This window comes from Columba livia, chromosome 30 (genome assembly GCF_036013475.1).
Source record: "Columba livia isolate bColLiv1 breed racing homer chromosome 30, bColLiv1.pat.W.v2, whole genome shotgun sequence".
Taxonomy (NCBI): domain Eukaryota; kingdom Metazoa; phylum Chordata; class Aves; order Columbiformes; family Columbidae; genus Columba; species Columba livia.
In genome coordinates, this window is record NC_088631.1 from 379405 (window position 1) to 404559 (window position 25155).

The 25155-nt window shown below is 56.8% G+C and overlaps 2 protein-coding genes and 7 pseudogenes across 3 annotated transcripts in view; 7 read left to right on the forward strand and 2 right to left on the reverse strand.

Annotated features, from left to right (window-relative positions):
- DNMT1 (DNA methyltransferase 1) overlaps positions 1 to 20407 on the forward strand; it is a 30369-nt gene extending 9962 nt beyond the window's left edge. For both annotated transcript variants that reach the window (XM_065043868.1, XM_065043869.1), the window contains exons 9-34: positions 545 to 628; positions 715 to 824; positions 907 to 1025; positions 1959 to 2051; positions 3992 to 4143; positions 5439 to 5626; positions 6476 to 6665; positions 6834 to 6931; positions 7029 to 7176; positions 7279 to 7394; positions 8097 to 8298; positions 8375 to 8508; positions 8587 to 8760; positions 9224 to 9445; positions 9762 to 9954; positions 11011 to 11101; positions 11601 to 11735; positions 13241 to 13523; positions 13610 to 13751; positions 16728 to 16894; positions 16970 to 17147; positions 17388 to 17583; positions 17657 to 17820; positions 18475 to 18591; positions 19446 to 19536; positions 20049 to 20407. In XM_065043868.1, the coding sequence (XP_064899940.1) occupies positions 545 to 628; positions 715 to 824; positions 907 to 1025; positions 1959 to 2051; positions 3992 to 4143; positions 5439 to 5626; positions 6476 to 6665; positions 6834 to 6931; positions 7029 to 7176; positions 7279 to 7394; positions 8097 to 8298; positions 8375 to 8508; positions 8587 to 8760; positions 9224 to 9445; positions 9762 to 9954; positions 11011 to 11101; positions 11601 to 11735; positions 13241 to 13523; positions 13610 to 13751; positions 16728 to 16894; positions 16970 to 17147; positions 17388 to 17583; positions 17657 to 17820; positions 18475 to 18591; positions 19446 to 19536; positions 20049 to 20092 (3831 nt within the window). In that variant the 3' untranslated portion in view covers positions 20093 to 20407. The remainder of the gene's footprint in view (positions 1 to 544; positions 629 to 714; positions 825 to 906; positions 1026 to 1958; positions 2052 to 3991; positions 4144 to 5438; positions 5627 to 6475; positions 6666 to 6833; positions 6932 to 7028; positions 7177 to 7278; positions 7395 to 8096; positions 8299 to 8374; positions 8509 to 8586; positions 8761 to 9223; positions 9446 to 9761; positions 9955 to 11010; positions 11102 to 11600; positions 11736 to 13240; positions 13524 to 13609; positions 13752 to 16727; positions 16895 to 16969; positions 17148 to 17387; positions 17584 to 17656; positions 17821 to 18474; positions 18592 to 19445; positions 19537 to 20048) is intronic.
- LOC135576800 (5S ribosomal RNA) lies at positions 3258 to 3376 on the reverse strand (annotated as a pseudogene).
- Positions 7651 to 7769, forward strand: LOC135576807 (5S ribosomal RNA; annotated as a pseudogene).
- LOC135576771 (5S ribosomal RNA) lies at positions 10598 to 10716 on the forward strand (annotated as a pseudogene).
- On the forward strand, positions 12111 to 12229 carry LOC135576811 (5S ribosomal RNA; annotated as a pseudogene).
- LOC135576780 (5S ribosomal RNA) lies at positions 14438 to 14556 on the forward strand (annotated as a pseudogene).
- On the forward strand, positions 19045 to 19163 carry LOC135576808 (5S ribosomal RNA; annotated as a pseudogene).
- Positions 20408 to 20471: 64 nt separating the features above from the next.
- Positions 20472 to 24455, forward strand: EIF3G (eukaryotic translation initiation factor 3 subunit G). The gene is made up of 11 exons (XM_065043883.1): positions 20472 to 20580; positions 20963 to 21012; positions 22130 to 22222; positions 22316 to 22404; positions 22645 to 22704; positions 23292 to 23396; positions 23476 to 23665; positions 23759 to 23866; positions 23944 to 24080; positions 24168 to 24274; positions 24370 to 24455. Exons 1-11 carry the CDS (start codon positions 20561 to 20563, stop codon positions 24383 to 24385), a joined length of 975 nt encoding a protein of 324 aa, XP_064899955.1. The 5' UTR covers positions 20472 to 20560; the 3' UTR covers positions 24386 to 24455.
- LOC135576810 (5S ribosomal RNA) lies at positions 21525 to 21643 on the reverse strand (annotated as a pseudogene).
- Positions 24456 to 25155: the final 700 nt, after the last annotated feature.

A 25155-nucleotide genomic window follows, 5' to 3' on the forward strand; every position in this document is an offset into this window, starting at 1 on the left:
CAGTGGGTCAGAGAGGTTCTCCTGCCCCTCTGCTCCGCCCTGGGGAGGCCACACCTGGAATAGTGTGTCACATCTGGAATAGCGTGTCCAGTTGTGGCCCCTCAGTTCCAGCAGGACAGGAACTGCTGGAGAGGGTCCAGCGCAGGGCAACGAAGATGATTAAGGGAGTGGAGCATCTCCCTTATGAAGAAAGACTGAGGCTATAAATCTAAATCCTGTCTTTTTATTTCATAAGAACTCTCTAGATTTAGATGCCTGCTTATTTTATGAGAACGCCTCTTGCTTATGTAGAGTCTAATAATTCCAAATATTGTGTAAACTCAACCACTGACGATGATTTTAGATATTTTGAACTGTATTGTTCATGCCCTACTGCATTCTATTCAGAAACTTTCCGACCTTTCAGAAATCTCCCCTAGAATGAAAAACTGACATTGTTTAGCTTCTTATTTTGCTGCCCGCACGCTTTAATCAACGAGGGTCGCGCTAACGAAGCGCGGTGGGGGAGGAGCTCGGAGCCGACGCCGTGTCCCCTCTCTCGCAGACCACCCCTCCCAAGTGCATGGACTGCAGGCAATACCTCGACGATCCCGACCTCAAGTTCTTCCAAGGGGACCCCGGCGACGCCGTAAGGGATTTAACGTTCCTTCTGCGGGCGCGGGGGACGTTTCGTTAGCCGGAAGGCTCGTTAATCCTTCTCTCCCCCCGGCGCAGCTGGAGGAACCCGAAATGCTGACGGACGAGCGCTTGTCCCTGTTTGACGCCAACGAGGACGGGTTCGAGAGCTACGAGGACCTTCCGCAGCACAAAGTCACCTCTTTCAGGTGAGACGCGGGGTGTAAAACCCCACGGGAGTCGCAGACCCCACAGACCGACACCCCCAACCCCACTTCTGTCCCCCGGCAGCGTCTACGACAAGCGGGGTCACTTGTGTCCCTTTGACACCGGCCTGATCGAGAGGAACATCGAGCTGTATTTCAGCGGCGCCGTCAAGCCCATCTACGACGACAACCCGTGTCTGGACGGTGAGTCGGACGCCTCCATTGTCACCTGAAACGTTTGTCACCTGAAACGTTTGTCACCTGAAACGTTTGTCACCGTAAACATAAGGTGACAAACGTTTTGGGTGAAAAACATTTCAGGTGACATATGTTTATGTCACCCAAAACGTTTGTCACCTTAAACGTTTGTCACCTTAAACATTTTTCACCTTAAAAGTTCGTCACCTGAAACGTTTGTCACCTTAAACATTTGTCACCTGAAACGTTTGTCACCTTAAACATTTTTCACCTGAAACCTTTTTTACCTTAAACGTTTGTCACCTGAAACGTTTGTCACCTGAAATGTTTGTCACCGTAAACATAAGGTGACAAATGTTTCAGGTGAAAAACATTTCACATGACATATGTTTATGTCACCCAAAACGTTTGTCACCCGAAACGTTTGTCACCTTAAACGTTTGTCACCTTAAACATTTTTCACCTTAAAACTTCATCACCTGAAACGTTTGTCACCTTAAACATTTGTCACCTGAAAACTTTGTCACCTGAAACGTTTGTCACCTTAAACATTTGTCACCTGAAACGTTTGTCACCTTAAACATTTGTCACCTGAAACGTTTGTCACCGTAAACATAAGGTGACAAACGTTTTGGGTGAAAAACATTTCAGGTGACATATGTTTATGTCACCCAAAACGTTTGTCACCTTAAACGTTTTTCACCTTAAACATTTGTCACCTGAAACATTTTTTACCTTAAACGTTTGTCACCTTAAACAGTTTTCACCCGAAACGTTTGTCACCCGAAACATTTGTCACCTTAAACATTTGTCACCTTCAATTTCAGCTCAACGCCACGTGCAGAATCAGATCCGGGTGGCGCTTTGTCACCCATAACTGCTTGATTTTTGTATTTCGGGGGGCGCCGAAGACTGAAATGGGTGTTTTCTCGCTTTCAGGTGGGGTGAGAGCCAAGAAATTGGGACCCATCAACGCCTGGTGGATCACGGGCTTCGACGGAGGGGAGAAGGCGCTGATCGGCTTCAGCACGGGTGGGTGAGCCAGGATGGGGGCGTTGGGCGCCCACTTTGGCATTGAAGCCTTTACCGCATGCGGAGGAGCTTTATTGGTCTTGCTGGACTTTGGTGCTGCCGGGAACTTGCGCCGTCAAGCCAAAGCTTGGATCTGGGTTTACTTAAGCTCAGCACCACCCAGGCTTGTGCTGTGCTCGCAGGATCCGTCCTGCGGGAAACCGTCGGCACAACCGGGTCACGTTGCTCTGGGAGGGAGTTTTCTCTTTGCTCTTCGGTCCATTCGATGATGGACTCGTGATGGTTCTTTTACCTTCATCTCAGAGCGCAAAATTAAGGCCACCAAAGTGCCGAGGGGTTGTAACTCAATCAGCGTTACTTCATTAATTTGCCCGTAAAGCGGCACGCGATAGAGTAAGAAAAGAAAGGGGAAAGAAATGGGGCAAAGTAAAGGTCAAGATGAGAAGTGAGGTTGCGTTTATCACCAGTTGAGTTCCAGAAGCGTCCTGCTGGTCCTCAGTTGTGCTTCAGGATCCTCTGGTGGGAAGATCTTCAACGGTGTCCATTCTAGAGTCACCTTTTATGCTTCTTCACCCCCCTCGCTCCCATTCTTTTAGGCCAGTCTCAATTTCGCAACCCAGGCTTAACCACGCAGGCTCAAAAGATTCACGCTTTCCTTTGCCAACGCTTACGTGTCCAGCACTCGGGGTCTCTCTGTGGTCCATTGGGGGACCTCAGGGCCCTTGGCGAGCTGCTGGGCGTGCTCCTTGTCATTGTTTGGGGAGCAGATGGGGACACGTGTAGCTGAGGCTGCAGGTGAGACACATCTGGACGGCAGCTGTTGTCCCCGGGTCAAAGAGACCCTCATAACTATCACTTTCAGGAGGTGGGGGCTGGTTTGCATGGAGAAACAGGCGAAGTCCACACAGCAGCCATTGTTAGTTTGGGATTGGAAGGGACCTCAAAGCTCATCCAGTGCGACCCCCCGGAGCAGGAACACCCGGCTGAGGTGACACAGGAACATGTCCCTGTCCTGGAACTGAGGGGCCACAACTGGACATACTATTCCAGATGTGACACACTATTCCAGATGTGACACACTATTCCAGGTGTGGCCTCCCCAGGGCAGAGCAGAGGGGCAGGAGAACCTCTCTGACCTACTGACCACCCCCTTCTAACCCCCCCAGGTCCCATTGGCTTCCTGGCCACAAGGGCCAGTGCTGGCTCAGCCCACAGCACCCGCTATTCCCAGCTGGTCTCCCATCCAAGCACTGACCGGGCCCGACCCTGCTTAGCTTCCCAGAGCAGACGGGATGGGGCGTTCTCAGGGTGCTATCGCTGTATATATTATATATATGTATATATATATGTTCCCAAGTATATCCTGATAGTATCTGAACTAAAGGGCAGAGCAGAGGGGCAGGAGAACCTCTCTGACCTACTGACCACCCCCTTCTAACCCCCCAGGTCCCATTGGCTTCCTGGCCACAAGGGCCCAGTGCTGGCTCATGGTCCCCCTGCTGTCCCCAGGACCCCCAGCTCCCTTTCCCCTACGCTGCTCTCTAATATGTAATTTCCCAACCTATACTGGACCCTGGGCTTGTTCCTGCCCAGATCAACACTCTACGCTTTCCCTTGTTAAATTTCATCAGGTTATTCCCCACCCAGCTCTCCAGCCTGTCCAGGTCTCTGATGGCAGCACAGCTCCAGTGTCACCACCACTCCCAGCTTAGTCCTCTAAGTTCTTCATGGCGATGGGTCAGGCAGATACTGCTCCATCTTTAGAGCGACTCTCGCACTCTTGCTCCAAAAATTGGGTGGGTTTGTGTTAAAAAGGTTATGGAGGAGCGTCCGGTACCATCTGTGTTGTGGCTCTTGCCAAATCAGGCGAATAAGGGTGATATGGGGGGGTTAAACTGCCTCGTTCTTAAATACCGCTCAGTTGTTTAACCGCCCCGCAGCCTTTGCGGATTACATCCTGATGGAGCCCAGCGAGGAGTACGCGCCCATCTTCGCCCTCATGCAGGAGAAGATCTACATGAGCAAGATCGTGGTGGAGTTCCTGCAGAACAACCGCGACGTCAGCTACGAGGACCTGCTCAACAAGATCGAGGTGAGCCGGGGGGGTCGGCGGGACGGGCGGTCGTTTGGGGACCCCCATCCTGTCCCAGCACATGGGATTAGGACCTGCTCAACAAGATCGAGGTGAGCCGGGGGGGTCGGCGGGACGGGGGGTCGTTTGGGGACCCCCATCCTGTCCCAGCACATGGGATTAGGACCTGCTCAACAAGATCGAGGTGAGCCGGGGGGGTCGGCGGGACGGGGGGTCGTTTGGGGACCCCCATCCTGTCCCAGTGGGTGGGATTAGGACCTGCTCAACACATCGAGGTGAGCCGGGGGGGTCGGTGGGACGGGGGGTTGTTTGGACACCCCCAGTCCATCCCAGTGGGTGGGATTAGGACCTGCTCAATACATCAAGGTGAGTCGCCTGCACCAGGGGGTTGGTGGGATTGGGGGGTCGTTTGGGGACCCCCATCCTGTCCCAGCGGGTGGGATTAGGACCCGCTCGACACATTGAGACCTGCTCACTCCACCTTGTGTGATCCACAGAGCCCAAAGGCAGGGGCAGGGTGGGAGCGTCTCGATGGGTTCATGAGGCCGCTCAAGAGCTGCTGGGATAAGGGACTGAATGAGTTTGGCTTGGCTGCGTCTGCCCAAGGATGCTGGAGAAGGGTGCTGATCATCGCTGCAATTGCTGAAGTATTTTACATGGAGAAGTTAGATTACAAACCATTGTAAAAACAGCCTTTAGAGCCGAGACCAGAATAGCTGAGAAGAAGTCAGAGCAAGGCTCCTGCAAAGCACAACAGCTGGGAAAGGAGACCGTGGTGGTTCCCTCCTCGTGCTCCTACTCTGGCTCTCCCAGCAACAGGCATTTGCGTAGTACACGCACTCCGCACCCACCAAACAGCCTCTGCCACAAAGTGCTTTCCGCTGCCTGTTTTACGGTTCTCCGGGGGTATTTTTGTGAGCTCAGGGATCCAGAGCGCTCATGTGCTCAGGGCCAACATGCACACATCGCCCCCAAGGGGTCCAAACCCCATCCTATGCTCGGGAAAGCCTGGGCAGTGATTTCCCCAGGCAGCGACAGCCGTGTCTGCAGCCGCGCGGTGAAGCGGACGGGGAGCTGATGTGGCAAAAAATGAATCCAGCTGCAAAAGGTGGGGATTAGGAGCTCATTCACCAGGAGGAAGGACTGGGAATGGTTAAATTAGCGTCTTTGGAAAAAAGAAACACCCAGTGTATCCACTCTGTGTGTCAATAACGAGATATTGAAGGCGTAACGTCGTTTTAATCGGGACGCGGGGGGCGTTTCGGGGTTGTGACCCCCCCCGAAACTCCTCGCAGACCACGGTTCCCCCCGCCGGGCTCAACTTCAACCGCTTCACGGAGGACTCGCTGCTGCGGCACGCGCAGTTCGTGGTGGAGCAGGTGGAGAGCTACGACGAGGCCGGCGACAGCGACGAGCCCCCCGTCCTCATCACCCCCTGCATGCGGGATCTGATCAAACTGGCCGGCGTCACCCTGGGGAAGAGGTGAGCCCCATGTCGCCCCTTTTGGGGGTCTATCACCCATCATTTTCCTTCCAGGAAGAGCCTTTAGGTTGTTCCCGGTTGATGGGAAGGTTGCGCTCGGCGGCTGTTGCGGTTTGATTGCGGGGTGACGGATGTTTCATTAACCCCCTCTCCCCATTTCCCACTAATTACGGGCGATTGGGAGGGGGAGAAGGACAGAGTTGGAAAAATTAAACATGTTTTACTGATAAAAATAGAGAAAATAACACAAAATACACAAAACCGATATTGAAAGTCCCGGCAGCTGCAGGGCAGGCACCCCAAGTCCCGGACTGGACTCTGCAGCCAAGCGGAGCTGGATTCAGTCTCTCACTTGGCCTCAGTTCGCAGGGACGACTCGCAGGGTCCTCTCCTAATTTCGGCCATAGGGAAAAGCAACGAGATCCTCGTGATCTCCCACTTCTCTGTGAAATATTTACGTGAATGGGACGTTATACGCCGTCGTCAGCTTTTGGTCACCTGTTTCTCGCGGGACGTGCGTCCGTCCTTATCGGTGACCTCGCGATCCATTGCTATGGCTACCAAAACATGTATGTGGCTTTCAGGAAAGCACTTTAGCTGACAAATTCGCTACAAGAGAAACTCGTTTTGAACAAAACCAGGACAGCGGCTGGGACGTGCGAGCAGAAATCCTCCCCAAATTGGGGAAACCTGGGTCCCCAGAGCCCGGCTTTGCTCGTTGTCCCTTCGAGGTGGTTTTTGGGGTGCTCCGGGTTGAGCTGTGGGGACCCCCCTGGGGTGCTGGGCTGTGTGTTGGGGCTGTAGCTCCGTCGATCCGAGGCACAGGGTCCCCTCTCCCGTTGGTCGCAGGCGAGCCGTCAGGCGCCAAGCCATCCGGCACCCCACCAAAATAGACAAGGACAAGGGGCCCACCAAAGCCACCACCACCAAACTGGTGTACCACATCTTCGACACCTTCTTCTCGGAGCAGATCGAGAAAGACGAGAGGGAAGACGACAAGGAGAACGCCATGAAGCGCCGGCGCTGCGGCGTCTGCGAGGTAACGGCGGGGGGGACGTGAAGCCCCGGTGTCCCCTCTGTCCCCTCCATCTGTGAGTGTCCCTTTCTGGGCTCACTCCCATGGGGACGGGGAGGCCGTTGAGGTCCCTGTGGCTCCTACCCGGGGTTGTTTGGCCGTGCTCAGCGTGTCCCTTTGTCCCCATTCCAGGTTTGCCAGCAGCCCGAGTGCGGGAAGTGCAAAGCCTGCCAGAACATGGTGAAATTTGGGGGCAGCGGGCGGAGTAAACAGGCGTGTTTGCAGAGGAGGTGCGTCCCCCCCCCACCAAAGCTCTGTCCCCCCTGGAGAGAGGGGACACGGTCCCCGCGCCGCCTCCCGCTGCAGCGACTGTCCCCGTGTCCCCAGGTGTCCCAACTTGGCCGTCCGGGAAGCCGATGAGGATGAGGAGGTTGACGACAACATCCCCGAGATGCCGTCGCCCAAGAAGATGCTGCAGGGGAGGAAGAAGAAGCAGAACAAGAGTCGCATCTCCTGGGTGGGGGAACCCATCAAGGTGCGTTTGGGGCGGGAAGCCGCTGCCCCTCTCGCCGGGGTGGGCGCGGGGGCTGCGTTGTGCACCAACGGGGGGGTATAAGCGTCCCCTCCGCTTCTGCAGAGCGATGGGAAGAAGGATTATTACCAGAGGGTCTGCATCGACTCGGAGACGCTGGAGGTGGGAGATTGTGTCTCCGTCAGCCCCGACGATCCCACCAAACCCCTCTACCTCGCCAGGTCAGTGCCGCGGGGCTGGGGGGGCTGTTGGTGCGGACAGCTGGTGTTCCTAATTAAAGAACACTAATTAGTTGGCTGTGCTGCTGTTGGAGGACAGCACTGGGCCCTTGTGGCCAGGAAGCCAATGGGACCTGGGGGGGTTGGAAGGGGGTGGTCAGTAGGTCAGAGAGGTTCTCCTGCCCCTCTGCTCTGCCCTTTAGTTCAGATACTATCAGGATATACTTGGGGAACATATATATATACATATATATATAATATATACAGGCATAGCACCCTGAGAACGCCCCATCCCGTCTGCTCTGGGAAGCTAAGCAGGGTCGGGCCCGGTCAGTGCTTGGATGGGAGACCAGCTGGGAATAGCGGGTGCTGTGGGCTGAGCCAGCACTGGGCCCTTGTGGCCAGGAAGCCAATGGGACCTGGGGGGGTTAGAAGGGGGTGGTCAGTGGGTCAGAGAGGTTCTCCTGCCCCTCTGCTCTGCCCTGGGGAGGCCACACCTGGAATAGTGTGTCACATCTGGAATGGTGTGTCCAGTTGTGGCCCCTCAGTTCAAGGACAGGGACACGTTCCTGTGTAACATCTGGACGTTCCCCCACCGGGGGGTTGCACTGGATGGGCTTTGAGGTCCCTCCCAACCCCTGACACGCTGTGATTCTGTGATTCCACGACTTTCCCGCCGCCCCGTAACCGCGCGTCCCCCCGCAGGGTCACGGCCATGTGGGAGGACAGCAGCGGGCAGATGTTCCACGCTCACTGGTTCTGCCCCGGCTCCGACACCGTCCTGGGAGCCACGTCCGACCCTCTGGAGCTGTTCCTGGTGGACGAGTGCGAGGACATGCAGCTCTCCTACATCCACGGCAAAGTCAAGGTCATCTACAAGGCTCCCTCGGAGAACTGGTCCATGGAGGTGGGTGCCGGCCCCGCGAACCCCCGCCGCCGCGGCTCCCGGCGCAGCTCCCGGCAAACGCGCTCTCTCCCGGCAGGGCGGGCTGGATATGGAGATCAAGATGGTGGAAGACGACGGGAGGACTTATTTTTACCAGATGTGGTACGACCAGGAATACGCCCGCTTCGAATCGCCCCCCAAAACGCAGCCCGCGGAGGACAATAAATACAAGTGAGTGTGCGCGGGGCGGCCCCGCTGCCCGAAACGGCACCGCGAGCGGCCTCGGCAGCGTCCCCCGTGTCCCCCCAGGTTCTGCATGAGCTGCACGCGTCTGGACGAGGTGCGGCAGAAGGAGATCCCCAAAGTGGCCGAACCCCTGGAAGAAGGGGATGGGAAGATGTTCTACGGCGTGGCCACCAAGAACGGGGTGCAGTACCGCGTGGGCGACGGCGTCTACCTCCTGCCCGACGCCTTTTCCTTCAGGTTGGTGCTTGCAGGAGGCTGGAAACGCTTCCAGGATGCTCCTTGGGTTGAGCTTTAGGTGCAGGAGCCGTGATCTTTGGGGGTGAATCCCACTCATCACCCTTATTCCTCAAAGTTTAGCTTAGAAATGAAGGCGCCTCCAACCCCAATTTCACCTCCTATTATTAAACCGAGCGGCTCTCTCTGCTCAGACGGTCCTGGCTGTTGAGCTGCCGTGTTTTGGTAGATGGAATCCTATTTTCCCTCAAAAGAGTGAGGCTGGATAGGTGGAAAAGATGAAACAAGAGCCTTTAATTACGGGAGAAATGGCAAATCTCTCGGTGAATAGGTTGGGGGTTGGCGTCTCGCTTTGCAGCTCCAAACCCTTTGGTTATGTGTTGTGGAGAAGGACGCTCAGTGCTGCTTGGGGTGTTTTTGGGGGGCAATAGGGATCCCCTAACACCTTCCTTCCCCTTCTCCCCAGCATGAAACCCGCCAGCCCCGCCAAGCGCCCCAAAAAGGAGGCGGTGGACGAGGAGCTGTACCCGGAGCATTACCGCAAGTACTCCGAGTACATCAAGGGCAGCAACCTGGACGCCCCCGACCCGTATCGCGTGGGCCGCATCAAGGAGATCTTCTGCAACATCCGCAGCAACGGGAAGCCCAACGAGGCCGACATCAAGCTGCGGATCTGCAAGTTCTATAGGTCAGTTGCCGTCCCGCAATCTGGGTTTTTCTACCCAAATCTTGTGCTTGCGGAGGCGTCGAGGGAGAGGAAGGTGCTGACGCTCACACTGTACATCTCTCTGCCTTTAAATCCATTTACCAGCTCCGGTGCCAATTCTCCCTCCTCTTAAAAACCTCCCTGAAATACTCTTTGGTATGAAACAAATGCCTTTGGTGCTTTGCAGCGGGGGGAAACCAACCGTCCTCTCTCTGGGGAGATAGATGGAGGTTGCTTGGTGAGCATCTTGCCAAAAACACGTCCTTCATTCATGGTTTGGATGCTTCCCCCCCCGCAGACCCGAAAACACGCACAAATCGGTGAAAGCCAGCTACCACGCCGACATCAACCTCCTGTATTGGAGCGACGAGGAGGCCACGGTGGATTTCCGCGCCGTGCAGGGCCGCTGCACCGTGGTGTACGGCGAGGACCTGACCGAGAGCATCCAGGATTATTCCGCCGGTGGGCTCGACCGCTTCTACTTCTTGGAGGTGAGGGCGATGGGTCTAAGTCTGTGTCTGTGTCGCTTTGGGGTGCTGGTGATAGCGCGGGTGTTTCGGAGCTGGAAAAGCTCTTGGTATTCGAAACGTCGTGAGTTGTTGCTCTGGATGAAGAGAAGAAGCCAGAGAGTCGTGGGCAATGGGGCAGAGGCCACTTGGGGTCTGGATCCAGTGCAGAGCCCCAGGGGTCTGTATTATTCAATATATCCATCAATGATTTGGATGAGGGAATAGAGTGAGTGTCACCCAGTTTGCTGGTGACACCAAGCTGGAGCAGTGGTGACACTGGAGCTGTGCTGCCATCAGAGACCTGGACAGGCTGGAGAAGAGAAATTCAGTGAAACAGAACAAGTGTAGAGTGTTGATGTGGGCAGGAACAAGCCCGGGGTGCAGTGTGAGTTGGGGAATGAGCTGTTGGAGAGCAGCGTAGGGGAAAGGGAGCTGGGGGTCCTGGGGACAGCAGGGGGACCATGAGCCAGCACTGGCCCTTGTGGCCAGGAAGCCAATGGGACCTGGGGGGGTTAGAAGGGGGTGGTCAGTAGGTCAGAGAGGTTCTCCTGCCCCTCTGCTCTGCCCTTTAGTTCAGATATTATCAGGATATATTGGGGAACATATATATATACATATATATAATATCTACAGCCATAGCACCCTGAGAACGCCCCATCCCGTCTGCTCTGGGAAGCTAAGCAGGGTCGGGCCCGGTCAGTGCTTGGATGGGAGACCAGCTGGGAATAGCGGGTGCTGTGGGCTGAGCCAGCACTGGCCCTTGTGGCCAGGAAGCCAATGGGACCTGGGGGGGTTAGAAGGGGGTGGTCAGTGGGTCAGAGAGGTTCTCCTGCCCCTCTGCTCTGCCCTGGGGAGGCCACATCTGGAATAGTGTGTCACATCTGGAATATAGTGTGTCCAGTTGTGTCCCCTCAGCTCAAGGACAGGGACACGTTCCTGTGTCACCTCAGCTGGGTGTTCCTGCTCCGGGGGGTCGCACTGGATGAGCTTTGAGGTCCCTTCAACCCCTGACATTGTGATTCTGTGATTCTTCCCCAGGCTTATAACGCAAAAACCAAGAGCTTTGAGGATCCTCCCAACCACGCTCGGAGCTCTGGCAATAAAGGGAAGGGGAAAGGGAAAGGGAAAGGTGAGTGTGTCTGCGCGGAGGGGGCTCGGCTGGGTGAACCGGTTCGCGCTGCCGTGCAGAGATAAGCAGAGATAAGATCTAGCGCCCAGCAGACGTCTCTGTGCTCCTCTCCCGCTCCGACAGGATGCGGCTCTCTCGGCTTTAAAGCTCTTCAAAACACAACCTCGTAGCCAAAGCACCTGGGCCTGGAGACATTGCAAAGCTTTTCACTTGCCAGCCCTCGCATTGGGCTTCGTGCCGCGCTCCCAATGCGAGTTATCACCGCGCCCATCAGACCCTGAAAACTGCCTGCGCCCATGGGTGCTTGGATGGAAAGGGGGGGAAAGATGAGAGGTTTCCCTTCCAAATTCAACGCTGTATCCTGGTAATGGGGGTGGAAAAGGAGCAGAGAGGTGCTGGAAGCTGATGTTATAACCGCGGAGGAGGAGGGGGAGGAAAATTTGCGTCGTAAGCACATTGAGGAGGAAACGAGTGCGCGTGTCGATGGTTCCGTTCGCAGGCAAAGGCAAAGGGAAATCGTCGTTGAGCTGCGAGCAGAGCGAGCAGGAACCGGCCGAGCTCAAGCTGCCCAAGCTGCGCACCCTGGACGTGTTCTCGGGCTGCGGGGGGTTGTCCGAGGGCTTCCACCAGGCAGGTGAGCGGCGGCGCCGCGGCCACCGGTGCCAGCGCCGGTGCAGCATCTGCCCTGTGGGGAAAGGGATAAAGAGCTGGGGCTCTGGAGCTGGACAAGAGGAGACTGAGGGGTGACATTAATGGGGTTCAATATGGAAAGGGGGGGTGTTGGGAGGATGGAGCCCCGGCACAGCTTCCCCCCCAAGGAGAAGGGGTCCTGCTCTGTCCCTTAGCACAGAAAAAGGCTAAAAGGCTGAGAAATTGCATCCTGGGGGGGATTAGAAGGGGGCGGTTTGTAGGTTGAGAGGGGTTCTCCTGCCCCTCTATGCCGCCCTTGAAAAAAGGGTTTAGTTCAGATACTATGAGGATATACTTGGGGAACATATATATATACATATATATCAGCCATAGCACCCTGAGAACGCCCCATCTCGTCTGCTCTGGGAAGCTAAGCAGGGTCGGGCCCGGTCAGTGCTTGGATGGGAGACCAGCTGGGAATAGCGGGTGCTGTGGGCTGAGCCAGCACTGGCCCTTGTGGCCAGGAAGCCAATGGGACCTGGGGGGGTTAGAAGGGGGTGGTCAGTAGGTCAGAGAGGTTCTCCTGCCCCTCTGCTCTGCCCTGGGGAGGCCACACCTGGAATAGTGTGTCACATCTGGAATAGTGTGTCACACCTGGAATAGTGTGTCACACCTGGAATAGTGTGTCACATCTGGAATAGTGTGTCACATCTGGAATAGTGTGTCCAGTTGTGGCCCCTCAGTTCCAGGACAGGGACACGTTCCTGTGTCACCTCAGCCGGGTGTTCCCGCTCTGGGGGGTCGCACTGGATGAGCTTTGAGGTCCCTTCAACCTCTGATATCCCGGGATTCTCTTATTCTATACTCTATGGCTCTATACGGTTGTTCCCTTCCAGTCCCTAATATTCTGTGATTCTATAACTCTGTGGCTCTATAAGGGTGTTCCTTCCACTCCCTAATATTCTATAACTCTATGGCTCTATATGGGTGTTCCCTTCCAATCCCTAATATTCCGATTCTATAAATCTATGGCTCTATAAGGGTGTTCCCTCCCAATCCCTAATATTCTGATTCTATAGTTCTATGGTTCTATAGGGTGCTCCCTTCCAATCCCTAATATTCTCTTATTCTATAACTCTATGGCTCTATAAGGGTGTTCCCTCCCAATCCCTAATATTCTCTTACTCTATAACTCTATGGCTCTATAAGGGTGTTCCCTTCCAATCCCTAATATTCTGATTCTATGGCTCTATACAGTTGTTCCCTTCCAATCCCTAACATTCTCTTATTCTATCACTCTATGGCTCTATACGGTTGTTCCCTTCCAATCCCTAATATCCTGATTCTATAGTTCTATGGTTCTATAGGGTGTTCCCTTCCAATCCCTGATATTCTATAGTTCTGTGTCTCCATAGGGGGTCCCTTGGGATCCCCACCGCTGTTTCCCTGTGCCGAGGCAGCGCTCCCCTCCTCCCCCCAGACCCCCGACCCCCCGCTTTGTGTCCCCAGGCGTGTCGGAGACGCTCTGGGCCATCGAGATGTGGGAACCGGCGGCGCAGGCGTTCCGCTTGAACAACCCCAGCACCACGGTGTTCACGGAGGATTGCAACGTGCTGCTCAAGCTGGTGATGTCGGGCGAAAAGACCAACTCGCTGGGTCAGAAGCTGCCCCAAAAAGGCGACGTGGAGATGCTGTGCGGGGGCCCCCCGTGCCAGGGCTTCAGCGGCATGAACCGCTTCAACTCCCGCACCTACTCCAAGTTCAAGAACTCCCTGGTCGTCTCCTTCCTCAGGTGAGCTGGCGAGGAGCTGTTGGGGGGCTTAATATGACCCCCCGCTTTATATATCGCTCTGCCCTCGTTCCTTTTCCTCCTCGCAGCTACTGCGACTACTACAGACCGCGGTTCTTCCTTCTGGAGAACGTCAGGAACTTCGTGTCCTTCAAGCGTTCCATGGTGCTAAAGCTCACCCTGCGCTGCCTCGTCCGCATGGGTTACCAGTGCACCTTCGGGGTGCTGCAGGTAGGGGCTGCGACCCCCCGAGAAGCCGGATTGGGGAGAAAACCCTTCTGGGCTCCTCCAGGGAGCGTTGGTGGGGACAGACGAGGACACAGTGTCCCACAGCATCCTCAGGGCTCAGCTGAGTCTGCATGAGCGGGTGGTGAGGTGACTGTGAACCGGGGAAGGGGAGAAGCCAGAGAGTCGTGGGCAATGGGGCAGAGGCCACTTGGGGTCTGGATCCAGTGCAGAGCCCCAGGGGTCTGTATTATTCAATATATCCATCAGTGATTTGGATGAGGGAATAGAGTGAGTGTCACCCAGTTTGCTGGTGACACCAAGCTGGAGCAGTGGTGACACTGGAGCTGTGCTGCCATCAGAGACCTGGACAGGCTGGAGAGGAGAAATTCAGTGAAACAGAACAAGTGTAGAGTGTTGATGTGGGCAGGAACAAGCCCGGGGTGCAGTGTGAGTTGGGGAATGAGCTGTTGGAGAGCAGCGTAGGGGAAAGGGAGCTGGGGGTCCTGGGGACAGCAGGGGGACCATGAGCCAGCACTGGGCCCTTGTGGCCAGGAAGCCAATGGGACCTGGGGGGGTTAGAAGGGGGTGGTCAGTAGGTCAGAGAGGTTCTCCTGCCCCTCTGCTCTGCCCTTTAGTTCAGATACTATCAGTATATACTTGGGGAACATATATATATACGTATATATAATATCTACAGCCATAGCACCCTGAGAACGCCCCATCCCGTCTGATCTGGGAAGCTAAGCAGGGTCGGGCCCGGTCAGTGCTTGGATGGGAGACCAGCTGGGAATAGCGGGTGCTGTGGGCTGAGCCAGCACTGGCCCTTGTGGCCAGGAAGCCAATGGGACCTGGGGGGGTTAGAAGGGGGTGGTCAGTGGGTCAGAGAGGTTCTCCTGCCCCTCTGCTCTGCCCTGGGGAGGCCACACCTGGAATAGTGTGTCACATCTGGAATAGTGTGTCACATCTGGAATAGTGTATCCAGTTGTGGCCCCTCAGTTCAAGGACAGGGACACGTTCCTGTGTCACCTCAGCCGGGTGTTCCTGCTCCGGGGGGTCGCACTGGATGAGCTCTGAGGTCCCTCCAACCCCTGTCATGCTGTCATTCTGTGAAAATGCATTCTAATATATCCACCAACCCAAATGGTCAGTAGTTGTAACAGCCCAATGTACGGAGCAGCGACTGGAAAGAGGAGAAGAATACACATACATTTATATATCAATGGACTCCTCGTAGTGCGTATGCACTTGTGTACAGGATTAAAGATCCCCTCGAGAAGCATTCAATCAGCCCCCAAAGATCCAGAGCTCACCGCGCAAAGAAATGCGCCGTAAGCATGATCTAAAATGAGATGTTTGAGAGGATTTTGTGGAGAAATAGCGTTACAAGGGGCTTGAAAGCAAAGCTCTGCATCCCACCTTGACGGCAAAGCCGGGTCCCAAAGGCCTTTTGTGTTGATCACCACTGAGACCCTTTTCTGTTACCCAGACACCCATCACTTGAGGTCCAAACAAGTGCTTCACAGCCTTTTAATCCTCTCTGTGCTGCTTTAAGACCACGGTGCAGCCGGCAATTCAAACCAAAATGTCATAGCGCTTGGCCACATTGCTCCTTGGTTTGGTTTGCGGGGATGTTTGGTTTGGTTCGGTTTGGTTTAGTTTGGTTTGGTTTGGTTTAGTTTAGTTTGGTTTGGTTTGGGGGGACGTTTGGTTTGGTTTAGTTTGGTTTGATTTGGGGGGACGTTTGGTTTAGTTTAGTTTGGTTTGGTTTGGGGGGACGTTTGGTTTGGTTTGGTTTGGGGGGACGTTTGGTTTGGTTTAGTTTGGTTTGATTTGGGGGGACGTTTGGTTTGGTTTGGGGGACGTTTGGTTTGGTTTGGGGGACGTTTGGTTTGGTTTGGGGGGATGTTTGGTTTGGTTTAGTTTGGTTTGGGGGGACGTTTGGTTTGGTTTGGGGGGACGTTTGGTTTGGGGGGACGTTTAGTTTGCTTTGGTTTGGAGGGCATTTGGTTTGGTTTGGGGGGACGTTTAGTTTGGTTTAGTTTGGTTTGGTTTGGGGGACATTTGGTTTGGTTTGGGGGGACGTTTGCTTTGGTTTGGGGGACATTTGGTTTGGTTTGGGGGACGTTTGGTTTGGTTTGGGGGACGTTTGCTTTGGTTTGGGGGGACGTTTGGTTTGGTTTGGTTTGGGGGACGTTTGCTTTGGTTTGGTTTAGTTTAGTTTGGTTTGGTTTGGGGGGACGTTTGGTTTGGTTTGGGGGGACGTTTAGTTTGCTTTGGTTTGGGGGGCATTTGGTTTGGTTTGAGGGGATGTTTGGTTTGGTTTGGGGGGACATTTGGTTTGGTTTGGGGGGACGTTTAGTTTGGTTTAGTTTGGTTTGGTTTGGGGGACATTTGGTTTGGTTTGGGGAACATTTGGTTTGGTTTGGGGGACGTTTGCTTTGGTTTGGTTTAGTTTAGTTTGGTTTGGTTTGGGGGGACGTTTAGTTTGCTTTGGTTTGGGGGGCATTTGGTTTGGTTTGAGGGCATGTTTGGTTTGGTTTGGGGGGACGTTTGGTTTGGTTTGGGGGGACGTTTAGTTTGGTTTAGTTTGGTTTGGTTTGGGGGACATTTGGTTTGGTTTGGGAGACGTTTGGTTTGGTTTGGGGGACATTTGGTTTGGTTTGGTTTGGTGAGACGTTTGGTTTGGTTTGGGTGGATGTTTGGTTTGGTTTGGGGGGACGTTTAGTTTGGTTTCGTTTGGGGGGACGTTTGGTTTGCTTTGGTTTGGTTTAGTTTGGTTTGGTTTGGGGGGACGTTTGGTTTGGGGGGACGTTTGGTTTGGTTTGGGGGGATGTTTAGTTTGGTTTGGTCTGGGGGGACGTTTGGTTTGGTTTAGTTTGGTTTAGTTTGGTTTGTTTTGGGGGGACGTTCTGAGCTCTTTGAGGACACAAACTGGTCGGGGAAGCTGCGGTGACACCGGGAGTTGTCCCTTCCCCCCAGGCTGGCCAGTACGGCGTTGCCCAGACGCGCCGCCGAGCCATCGTCCTCGCCGCGGCGCCCGGCGAGAAGCTGCCCATGTTCCCCGAGCCTCTGCACGTCTTTGCGCCGCGCGCCTGCCAGCTGAGCGTCGTGGTGGACGACAAGAAGTTCGTCAGCAACATCACGCGGTGAGCCCTCGGAGCCGCGCCGCGGCCGAGCGGGGTGACAATTGGGGCGCTCACGGCTCCCCGTGTTCCTCCCAGGACGTATTCCGGCCCCTTTCGCACCATCACGGTGCGCGACACCATGTCCGACCTGCCGGAGATCAGGAACGGTGCCTCCGCCTTGGAGATCTCCTACAACGGGGAGCCCCAGTCTTGGTTCCAGCGGCAGATCCGGGGCTCCCAGTATCAGCCCATCCTCAGGGACCATATCTGCAAGGTGCGGATGTCGGGGTGCGCTCGGACCCCCCCAAACTGAGAACCAAGCTGAGATGGGGGTCGAGGGCAGGTTGGATGTGAAGTGGGGTGAGAGGGATGGTCCCCAAGCCCTCCCAAAGGTGATGGAGCTCTGGGACGTGTCCCTCTCCCCCAGCCTTCCCGGGCGGGGTGACGGGGGCTCTCGGGGTGGCCCATGTCCCCCTGTGTCCCCCCGCGGTGACAACGGGCTCGTTGTCGGCAGGACATGAGCGCCCTGGTCGCCGCCCGGATGAGACACATCCCCTTGGCGCCCGGTTCCGATTGGCGCGACCTGCCCAACATCGAGGTGCGGCTGTCGGACGGCACGACCACCCGCAAGCTGCGCTACACGCACCACGAGAAGAAGAACGGCCGCAGCAGCTCCGGAGCGTTGCGGGGGGTCTGCTGCTGCGCCGAAGGTGGGTGCCGGATCCCCAAAAACGACCGCGGGTGCTTTTCCGTCGCCGCTCTTTACCCTCCCCGTCTCCACAGGGAAACCCTGCGACCCCGCCGACCGGCAGTTCAACACGCTCATCCCGTGGTGCTTGCCGCACACCGGCAACCGGCACAACCACTGGGCCGGGCTCTATGGGCGTCTGGAGTGGGACGGCTTCTTCAGCACCACCGTCACCAACCCCGAGCCCATGGGCAAGCAGGTGGGTGCTGCCAAATCGGTCCGTGCCGCCAAATCGGTCCGTGCCACCAAATCCCATGCCGCCAAATCCCTCCGTGCCACCAAATCCTGTGCCACCAAATCCCATGCCGCCAAATCTGTCCGTGCCACCAAATCCGTCCGTGCCGCCAAATCCGTCCGTGCCGCCAAATCCGTCCGTGCCGCCAAATCCATCCGTGCCACCAAATCCGTCCATGCCGCCAAATCCCTCCGTGCCGCCAAATCCCTCCGTGCCACCAAATCCCTCCGTGCCACCAAATCCCTCCGTGCCACCAAATCCCTCTGTGCCACCAAATCCCTCCGTGCCGCCAAATCCGTCCATGCCACCAAATCCTATGCCACCGAATCCTATGCCACCAAATCACTCTGTGTCACCAGCTTGGTCCATGCCAAATCGGTCCATGCCACCAAATCCCTCTGTGCCACCAAATCCTTCCATGCTGCCAAATCCCTCCGTGCCACCAAATCCTATGCCACCAAATTGGTCCATGCCACCAACTCGGTCCATGTCACCAAATCGCTCCGTGCCATTAAATTGGTCCGTGCTGCCGGATCCAGCCCCCGTGCCGGGAAAGGGGTGGGTGTTGCCGAACGGCGGCCGCGGTTCCGAGCGCGTTGTGTTTCCTTGTTGCCGCAGGGTCGGGTGCTGCACCCGGAGCAGCACCGGGTGGTGAGCGTGAGGGAGTGCGCCCGCTCCCAGGGCTTCCCCGACACCTATCGCCTCTTCGGGAACATCCTCGACAAGCACAGACAGGTGAGCGACGGCTGTTTGCTGGCGCCAAACCGGCACCCACGGAACGCGGCATTAACCTGGTGTTAACACCCCCAGGTTCCGGTGTAGGTTGGGAACGAGCTGTTGGAGAGCGGTGAAAAGGGAGCTGGGGGTCCTGGGGACAGCAGGATGAGCATGAGAAAAGGGTTTTTAGTTCAGATACTGCCAGGATATACTTGGGGAACATATATATATACATATATATATAATATATAGAGCCATAGCACCCTGAGAATGCCCTATCCTGTCTGATCTGGGAAGCTAAGCAGGGTCGGGCCCGGTCAGTGCTTGGATGGGAGACCAATGGTACCTGGGGGGGTTAGAAGGGGGTGGTCAGTAGGTCAGAGAGGTTCTCCTGCCCCTCTGCTCTGCCCTTTAGTTCAGATACTATCAGGATATATACTTGGGGAACATATATATATACGTATATATAATATATACAGCCATAGCACCCTGAGAACGCCCCATCCCGTCTGCTCTGGGAAGCTAAGCAGGGTCGGGCCCGGTCAGCGCTTGGATGGGAGACCAGCTGGGAATAGCGGGTGCTGTGGGCTGAGCCAGCACTGGCCCTTGTGGCCAAGAAGCCAATGGGACCTGGGGGGGTTAGAAGGGGGTGGTCAGTAGGTCAGAGAGGTTCTCCTGCCCCTCTGCTCTGCCCTGGGGAGACCACACCTGGAATAGTGTGTCACATCTGGAATAGTGTGTCCAGTTGTGGCCCCTCAGCTCAAGGCCAGGGCCACGTTCCTGTGTAACATCCGGGTGCTCCCGCTCGGGGGGGTCGCACTGGATGAGCTCTCAGGTCCCTCCAACCCCGCCGCTCTGTGGTTCCGTCGCAGGTCGGTAACGCGGTGCCTCCTCCTCTAGCCAAAGCCATCGGGCTGGAGATCAAATGGTGCGTGTTGGCGAAGCTGAAGGAGGACATGGCGGGTAGGTGCCGCGCCGGGGGGGCTGAAACGCCGCCCGCGCTCAGCCCTTGATCCTCTATCTCTAATTATTAGTCTGTTTTAACGAATTATAGAACTCATCGTTTAGTAGAACATTAAGGCAGGAACCTTTAGCATCAACCAACCTTATAGCCGTAGAATCTTTGTACTTAGTAGTCACCCCCTCTCTTAAAATTGACGTAGATTTACGAGATCTTCTCAGTTACCTGTTTTAAAAGAATTAAATGAGAAACATGGGGATGTTAGTTAGCATTGCTTAATTAGAACAGGCGTAGAATGATTGTCAAGAATTGCAATGGATATGTGATATTGCTGTTAATATAATACGGAGGGACACCCCCGGTGGTCATTTTAAACATTTAAATGCTCCTTTTAAAGCGCTAAAATATAATTTTAAGAGTCTTAGCTTGATGATTTTATGGTATCGCCGTGTCTGGGGGTCCCAGGGCCCATGGGGTTGGGGTACAGCGGTGTCACCCCCTCATGTCCCCACAGAGCCCAGCGCCCCGGAGAAGATGGAGACCATGGAAACCGACTGACGCGCAGCCTCTGCTCCCGCAAACACGCACCCCTTTATTTGAACCCCTCTTTTTGGTTTGTTTTGTTTGATTTCGTTGGGTTTTTTGAAATCCCGCTCGTGTCCGTCCCCCCGCCGCTGTCTGTGCTGGTCAAACTCCATCACCCCCCCCCAGGCCGAGGCCTCTGGGACCCCCTCGGGCTCCAGGCCCTGCCCCGTTTTTACGCCGCATTGTATTGAAAATAATCGGCCGCTTTGTACAAGTGGGAATTGATACTTTATGTAGTTTTTATATGTTGTAATATTTCTTCAAATAAATCTCTCCTATAAATTATAACCCCCCTTTGGCCCGCGTTTCCTCTCTCCGGGCCCGGCGTAGGCCTCAGGGTTGCTTAGCAACCGCTTCCCGGCATGCACCGCGGCCTGCCTCGCCACGCCGGAAGTGCGGCGCCTCCTTCCGGTCGCTGCGTGTGAGGACGGAGGCAGCGCGATGCCGACCGGCGACTACGAGTGAGGGGACGGAAACGGGAACGGGGAGCGGGAACGGGGCCTGGACTTGGCACGGGGAGGAGGGCGGGGGGGTTGGGGGCCGCTGGGATGCGGGTTTGGGGCTCGGCGGGTCGCGGGAATGAGGCCTCGTGGGCCCCCGGGGGGTGAGGCCTGATAGGCCGCGGGTGTGAGGCCTGTGAGCGGTGAGGGGACGGGGGGAAATCGGTTGTAAACCCCTTGATGGGGATAAATCGGTTGTAAACCCCTTGATGGGGGCAAATCGGTTATAAACCCCTTGATGGCGGCGTGGGGGTGGCGGGGACCCGGGGTGAAGGGACACCGGGGTGGCTGAAGGGTCCCCGAGGGGAGGGACAGCGGGTTGAAGGCTCCGCTGTCCCCGCAGCTCCAAGCCCAGCTGGGCCGACCAGGTGGAAGAGGAGGGCGGAGAGGACGGTGAGTGTCTCCGGCAGCTTCCCTGCCCATTTTATCTCCCACGGAGGATTATCCCGGAGGAAAAAAGAGCAGCTGCTGCGCCTAAAACGGCCCAAAGATGCGTCTGCTCCTCGGCCGGGGCTCCAGAAAGGCTGAGCAGAGCTGGGACAACGAGCAGGATCCTTCTCACTGAGCTTATTCCACCCATTGCAGCGGCTGGGGGTGGAGCAGCTGCTGTTTCACAGGGTGTCAGGGGTTGTGGGGACCTCAAAGCTCATCCAGTGCGACCCCCCGGAGCAGGAACACCCGGCTGAGGTGACACAGGAACGTGTCCCTGTCCTTGAACTGAGGGGCCACAACTGGACACACTATTCCAGATGTGACACACTATTCCAGATGTGACACACTATTCCAGGTGTGGCCTCCCCAGGGCAGAGCAGAGGGGCAGGAGAACCTCTCTGACCTACTGACCACCCCCTTCTAACCCCCCCAGGTCCCATTGGCTTCCTGGCCACAAGGGCCAGTGCTGGCTCAGCCCACAGCACCCGCTATTCCCAGCTGGTCTCCCATCCAAGCACTGACCGGGCCCGACCCTGCTTAGCTTCCCAGAGCAGACGGGATGGGGCGTTCTCAGAGTGCTATGCCTGTATATATTGTATATATGCGTATAGATATATTCCCCAAGTACATCCTGACAATATCTGAACTAAAGGGCAGAGCAGAGGGGCAGGAGAACCTCTCTGACCTACTGACCACCCCCTTCTAACCCCCCCAGGTACCATTGGTCTCCCATCCAAGCACTGACCGGGCCCGACCCTGCTTAGCTTCCCAGAGCAGACGGGATGGGGCGTTCTCAGGGTGCTATGCCTGTATATATTATATATATGTATATATATATATGTTCCCCAAGTATATCCTGATAGTATCTGAACCAACCCCTTTTTTCAAGGGCAGCACAGAGGGGCAGGAGAACCCCTCTCAACCTACAAACCGCCCCCTTCTAATCCCCCCCAGGATGCGATTTCTCAGCCTTTTACCCTTTTTCTGTGCTAAGGGACAGAGCAGGACCCCTTCTCCTTGGGGGGGAAGCTGTGCCGGGGCGGGGGGCTGCCATGACCCCCCCTTTTCTCTCCCGCAGACAAATGCATCACCAGCGAGCTGCTGAAGGACATCCCCCTGCCCGGGGTGCTGGGGGGCAGCCTGAGCGCCGAGGCCGAGCTGCTGAAGGGAGGTGAGAACAGCGCCAGAGCCTTGGGGCGGGGGGGGCTGGTTTTGGGGTCTCCTACCCCGAATCAGACATTGTCCCACTGTCCCCTCCCCGCAGGGCCGCTCCCCTCCCCGAAAGAGCTCATTAACGGCAACATCAAAACCATCACGGAGTATCGCGAGGAGGAGGATGGGCGCAAGGTGAAGGTGAGCAGCCTGGAATTGGGGCTTCTTCCCACCACCAAGCTCCATGTTTCCCCTCCGGCACCCTCACCCCACCCCGGCGTGGGTCCCTGTTTCTCCTCCCCCGTGGGTCCCTGTTTCTCCTCCCCCGTGGGTCCCTGTTTCTCCTCCCCCGCTTCTCGCAGCCCCAAACCCGTCCCATGCGAGGCTGAGGAGGGTCTGTTGCTTCCTCCTGCCTTGATTTGGTTCTCTGCGCCTTTCCAGATCATCCGCACCTTCCGCATCGAAACCAGGAAGGCGTCCAAGGCCGTGGCGCGTCGGAAGGTGAGGGAAATGGGGGAAAAAGAGGGAAATGGGGGAAAAAGAGGGAAATGGGGGAGAGGAGGGAAATGGGAGAGAGGGATGAAAGTGGGGGAGAGGAGGGAAATGGGAGAGGAGGGAGGGAAATGGGGGAGAGGGATGAAAATGGGGGAGAGGAAGAAGGGAAGTGACGGAGAGGGATGAAAATGGGGGGGAGGAGGGAAATGGGAGAGAGGGATTGAAATGGGGGAGGGGAGGGATCGAAGTGGGGGAGAGGAGGGAGGGAAATGGGGGAGAGGAGGGAGGAAATGGGGGAGGGGAAGAAGGGAAATGGGGGAGAGGAGGGAGGGAAATGGAGAGGAAGAAGGGAAATGGGGGAGAGGGATCGAAATGGGGGAGGGGAGGGAGGGAAATGGGGGAGAGGGAGGGAAATGGGGGAGGGGGAGGGAAATGGGGGAGAGGGATGGAAATGGGTGGCAGGAGGGATGGCAGTAGGTGCTCCAGGAGGGACCATTTCATCTGCCTTCCCACGGCCCCTCCTGCTCCATTTCCAGCAGCGTGCAGGTGGGGTCCCCCCTTTCCCCACCCCTGTTCATTGTTTCCCCCCCCAGAACTGGAAGAAATTTGGCAACTCGGAGTTCGACGCCCCCGGCCCCAACGTCGCCACCACCACCGTGAGCGACGACGTCTTCATGACCTTCATCACCAGCAAGGAGGTGGGTGGGTGGGTGCAGGGGGCGCACCCAGCGAGGGGGTGTCCCCAACACTCAGCCCTGTCCCCGTGTGGCCCCCCAGGACCTGAACTGCCAGGAGGAGGAGGATCCCATGAACAAACTGAAGGGGCAGAAGATCGTTTCGTGCCGGATCTGCAAAGGCGACCACTGGACGACGCGTTGTCCCTACAAGGACACGCTGGGGCCCATGCAGAAGGAGTTGGCCGAGCAGCTTGGACTGTCCACGGGCGAGAAGGAGAAGCTCCCTGGAGGTTCGACACCCCAAAATTTAGGGGGTAAAAGGGGGGGTCGCTGCTTTTCCACGGGCAACCTGACCCTCCCGCTTGTCCTTTTCCTGCCCGCAGAGCCGGAGCCGGTGCAGGCGCAGACGAGCAAGACGGGGAAATACGTCCCGCCGAGCCTGCGCGACGGCGCCAGCCGCCGTGGGGAGTCCATGCAGCCCAACCGCAGGGGTACGGCAGGTTTCGGGGGGCGGGGGGTGGTCCCCCCGTGCCCTAAATAACACCCTTGAGCTCCTGTTCCCCTTCAGCTGATGACAATGCCACCATCCGTGTCACCAACCTGTCCGAGGACACGCGGGAGACTGATCTCCAGGAGCTTTTCCGGCCGTTCGGTTCCATCTCCAGGATTTATTTAGCCAAGGACAAGACCACCGGGCAGTCCAAGGTGGGTGTTGGGGGGTCCCCCTCCTTACGGGGGGTTGTGGGGAGACCCCCCCGACTCCCTTTCACCCTCTTGCTGCCCCCCCCGCAGGGTTTTGCCTTCATCAGCTTCCACCGCCGCGAGGACGCGGCGCGGGCTATCGCCGGCGTCTCCGGTTTTGGCTACGACCACTTGATCCTCAACGTGGAATGGGCCAAGTAAGTGCCGGGGGGCGGCTCGGGGGGGTTTTTGGGGTGCTGGGGGGGTCTACATGCAGCTGTCCCCGTCCTTACCGCGCTGTTCCCCCCTGCAGACCCTCCACCAACTGAACACGGTGGTGCCGGCTCCTGGCAAAGCGCGGTTGGCGCTTCGAAATAAAGACGCACGGTCTGGTATGCAGCGAGGTGTGGGTCTCACTGGCCTGGGAACAGCCCCCGCCCTGGCCCTGGCCCCACGCTGGGGCTGTCCCCACACTGGGGCTGCCCCTGTCCCCACGCTGCCCCTGTCCCCACGCTGCCCCTGTCCCCACACTGGGGCTGTCCTTGTCCCCACACTGTCCTTGTCCCCACACTGTCCTTGTCCCCACACTGGGGCTGTCCCTATCCGCACACTGTCCTTGTCCCCACGCTGGGGCTGTCCCTGTCCCCACGGTGTCCCTGTCCCCACACTGGGGCTGTCCTTGTCCCCACACTGTCCTTGTCCCCACAGTGGGGCTGTCCCTATCCCTACACTGTCCCTGTCCCCACACTGGGGCTGTCCCTGTCCCCACGCTGTCCTTGTCCTCACACTGGGGCTGTCCCTGTCCCCACACTGTCCTTGTCCCCACAGTGGGGCTGTCCCTGTCCCCACGCTGTCCCTGGCCCCACGCTGTCCCTGGCCCCACGCTGTCCCTGGCCCCACGCTGTCCCTGGCCCCACGCTGTCCCTGGCCCCACGCTGTCCCTGGCCCCACGCTAGGGCTGTCCTTGTCCCCACACTGGGGCTGTCCCTGTCCCCACACTGGGGCTGTCCCTATCCCTACACTGTCCCTGTCCCCACACTGGGACTGTCCCTGTCCCCATGCTGGGGCTGTCCCCACACTGTCCCTGTCCCCACACTGT

What these genes read in the sequence shown, in the direction of transcription:
- EIF3G (XM_065043883.1), top strand. Translation starts at nt 20,561, where the DNA reads ATGCCGACCGGCGACTACGA. An exon ending in AGAGGAGGGCGGAGAGGACG is followed by an intron (nt 21,013 to 22,129) that starts GTGAGTGTCTCC and finishes TCTCTCCCGCAG; the next exon opens with ACAAATGCATCACCAGCGAG. An exon ending in GGCCGAGCTGCTGAAGGGAG is followed by an intron (nt 22,223 to 22,315) that starts GTGAGAACAGCG and finishes CCCTCCCCGCAG; the next exon opens with GGCCGCTCCCCTCCCCGAAA.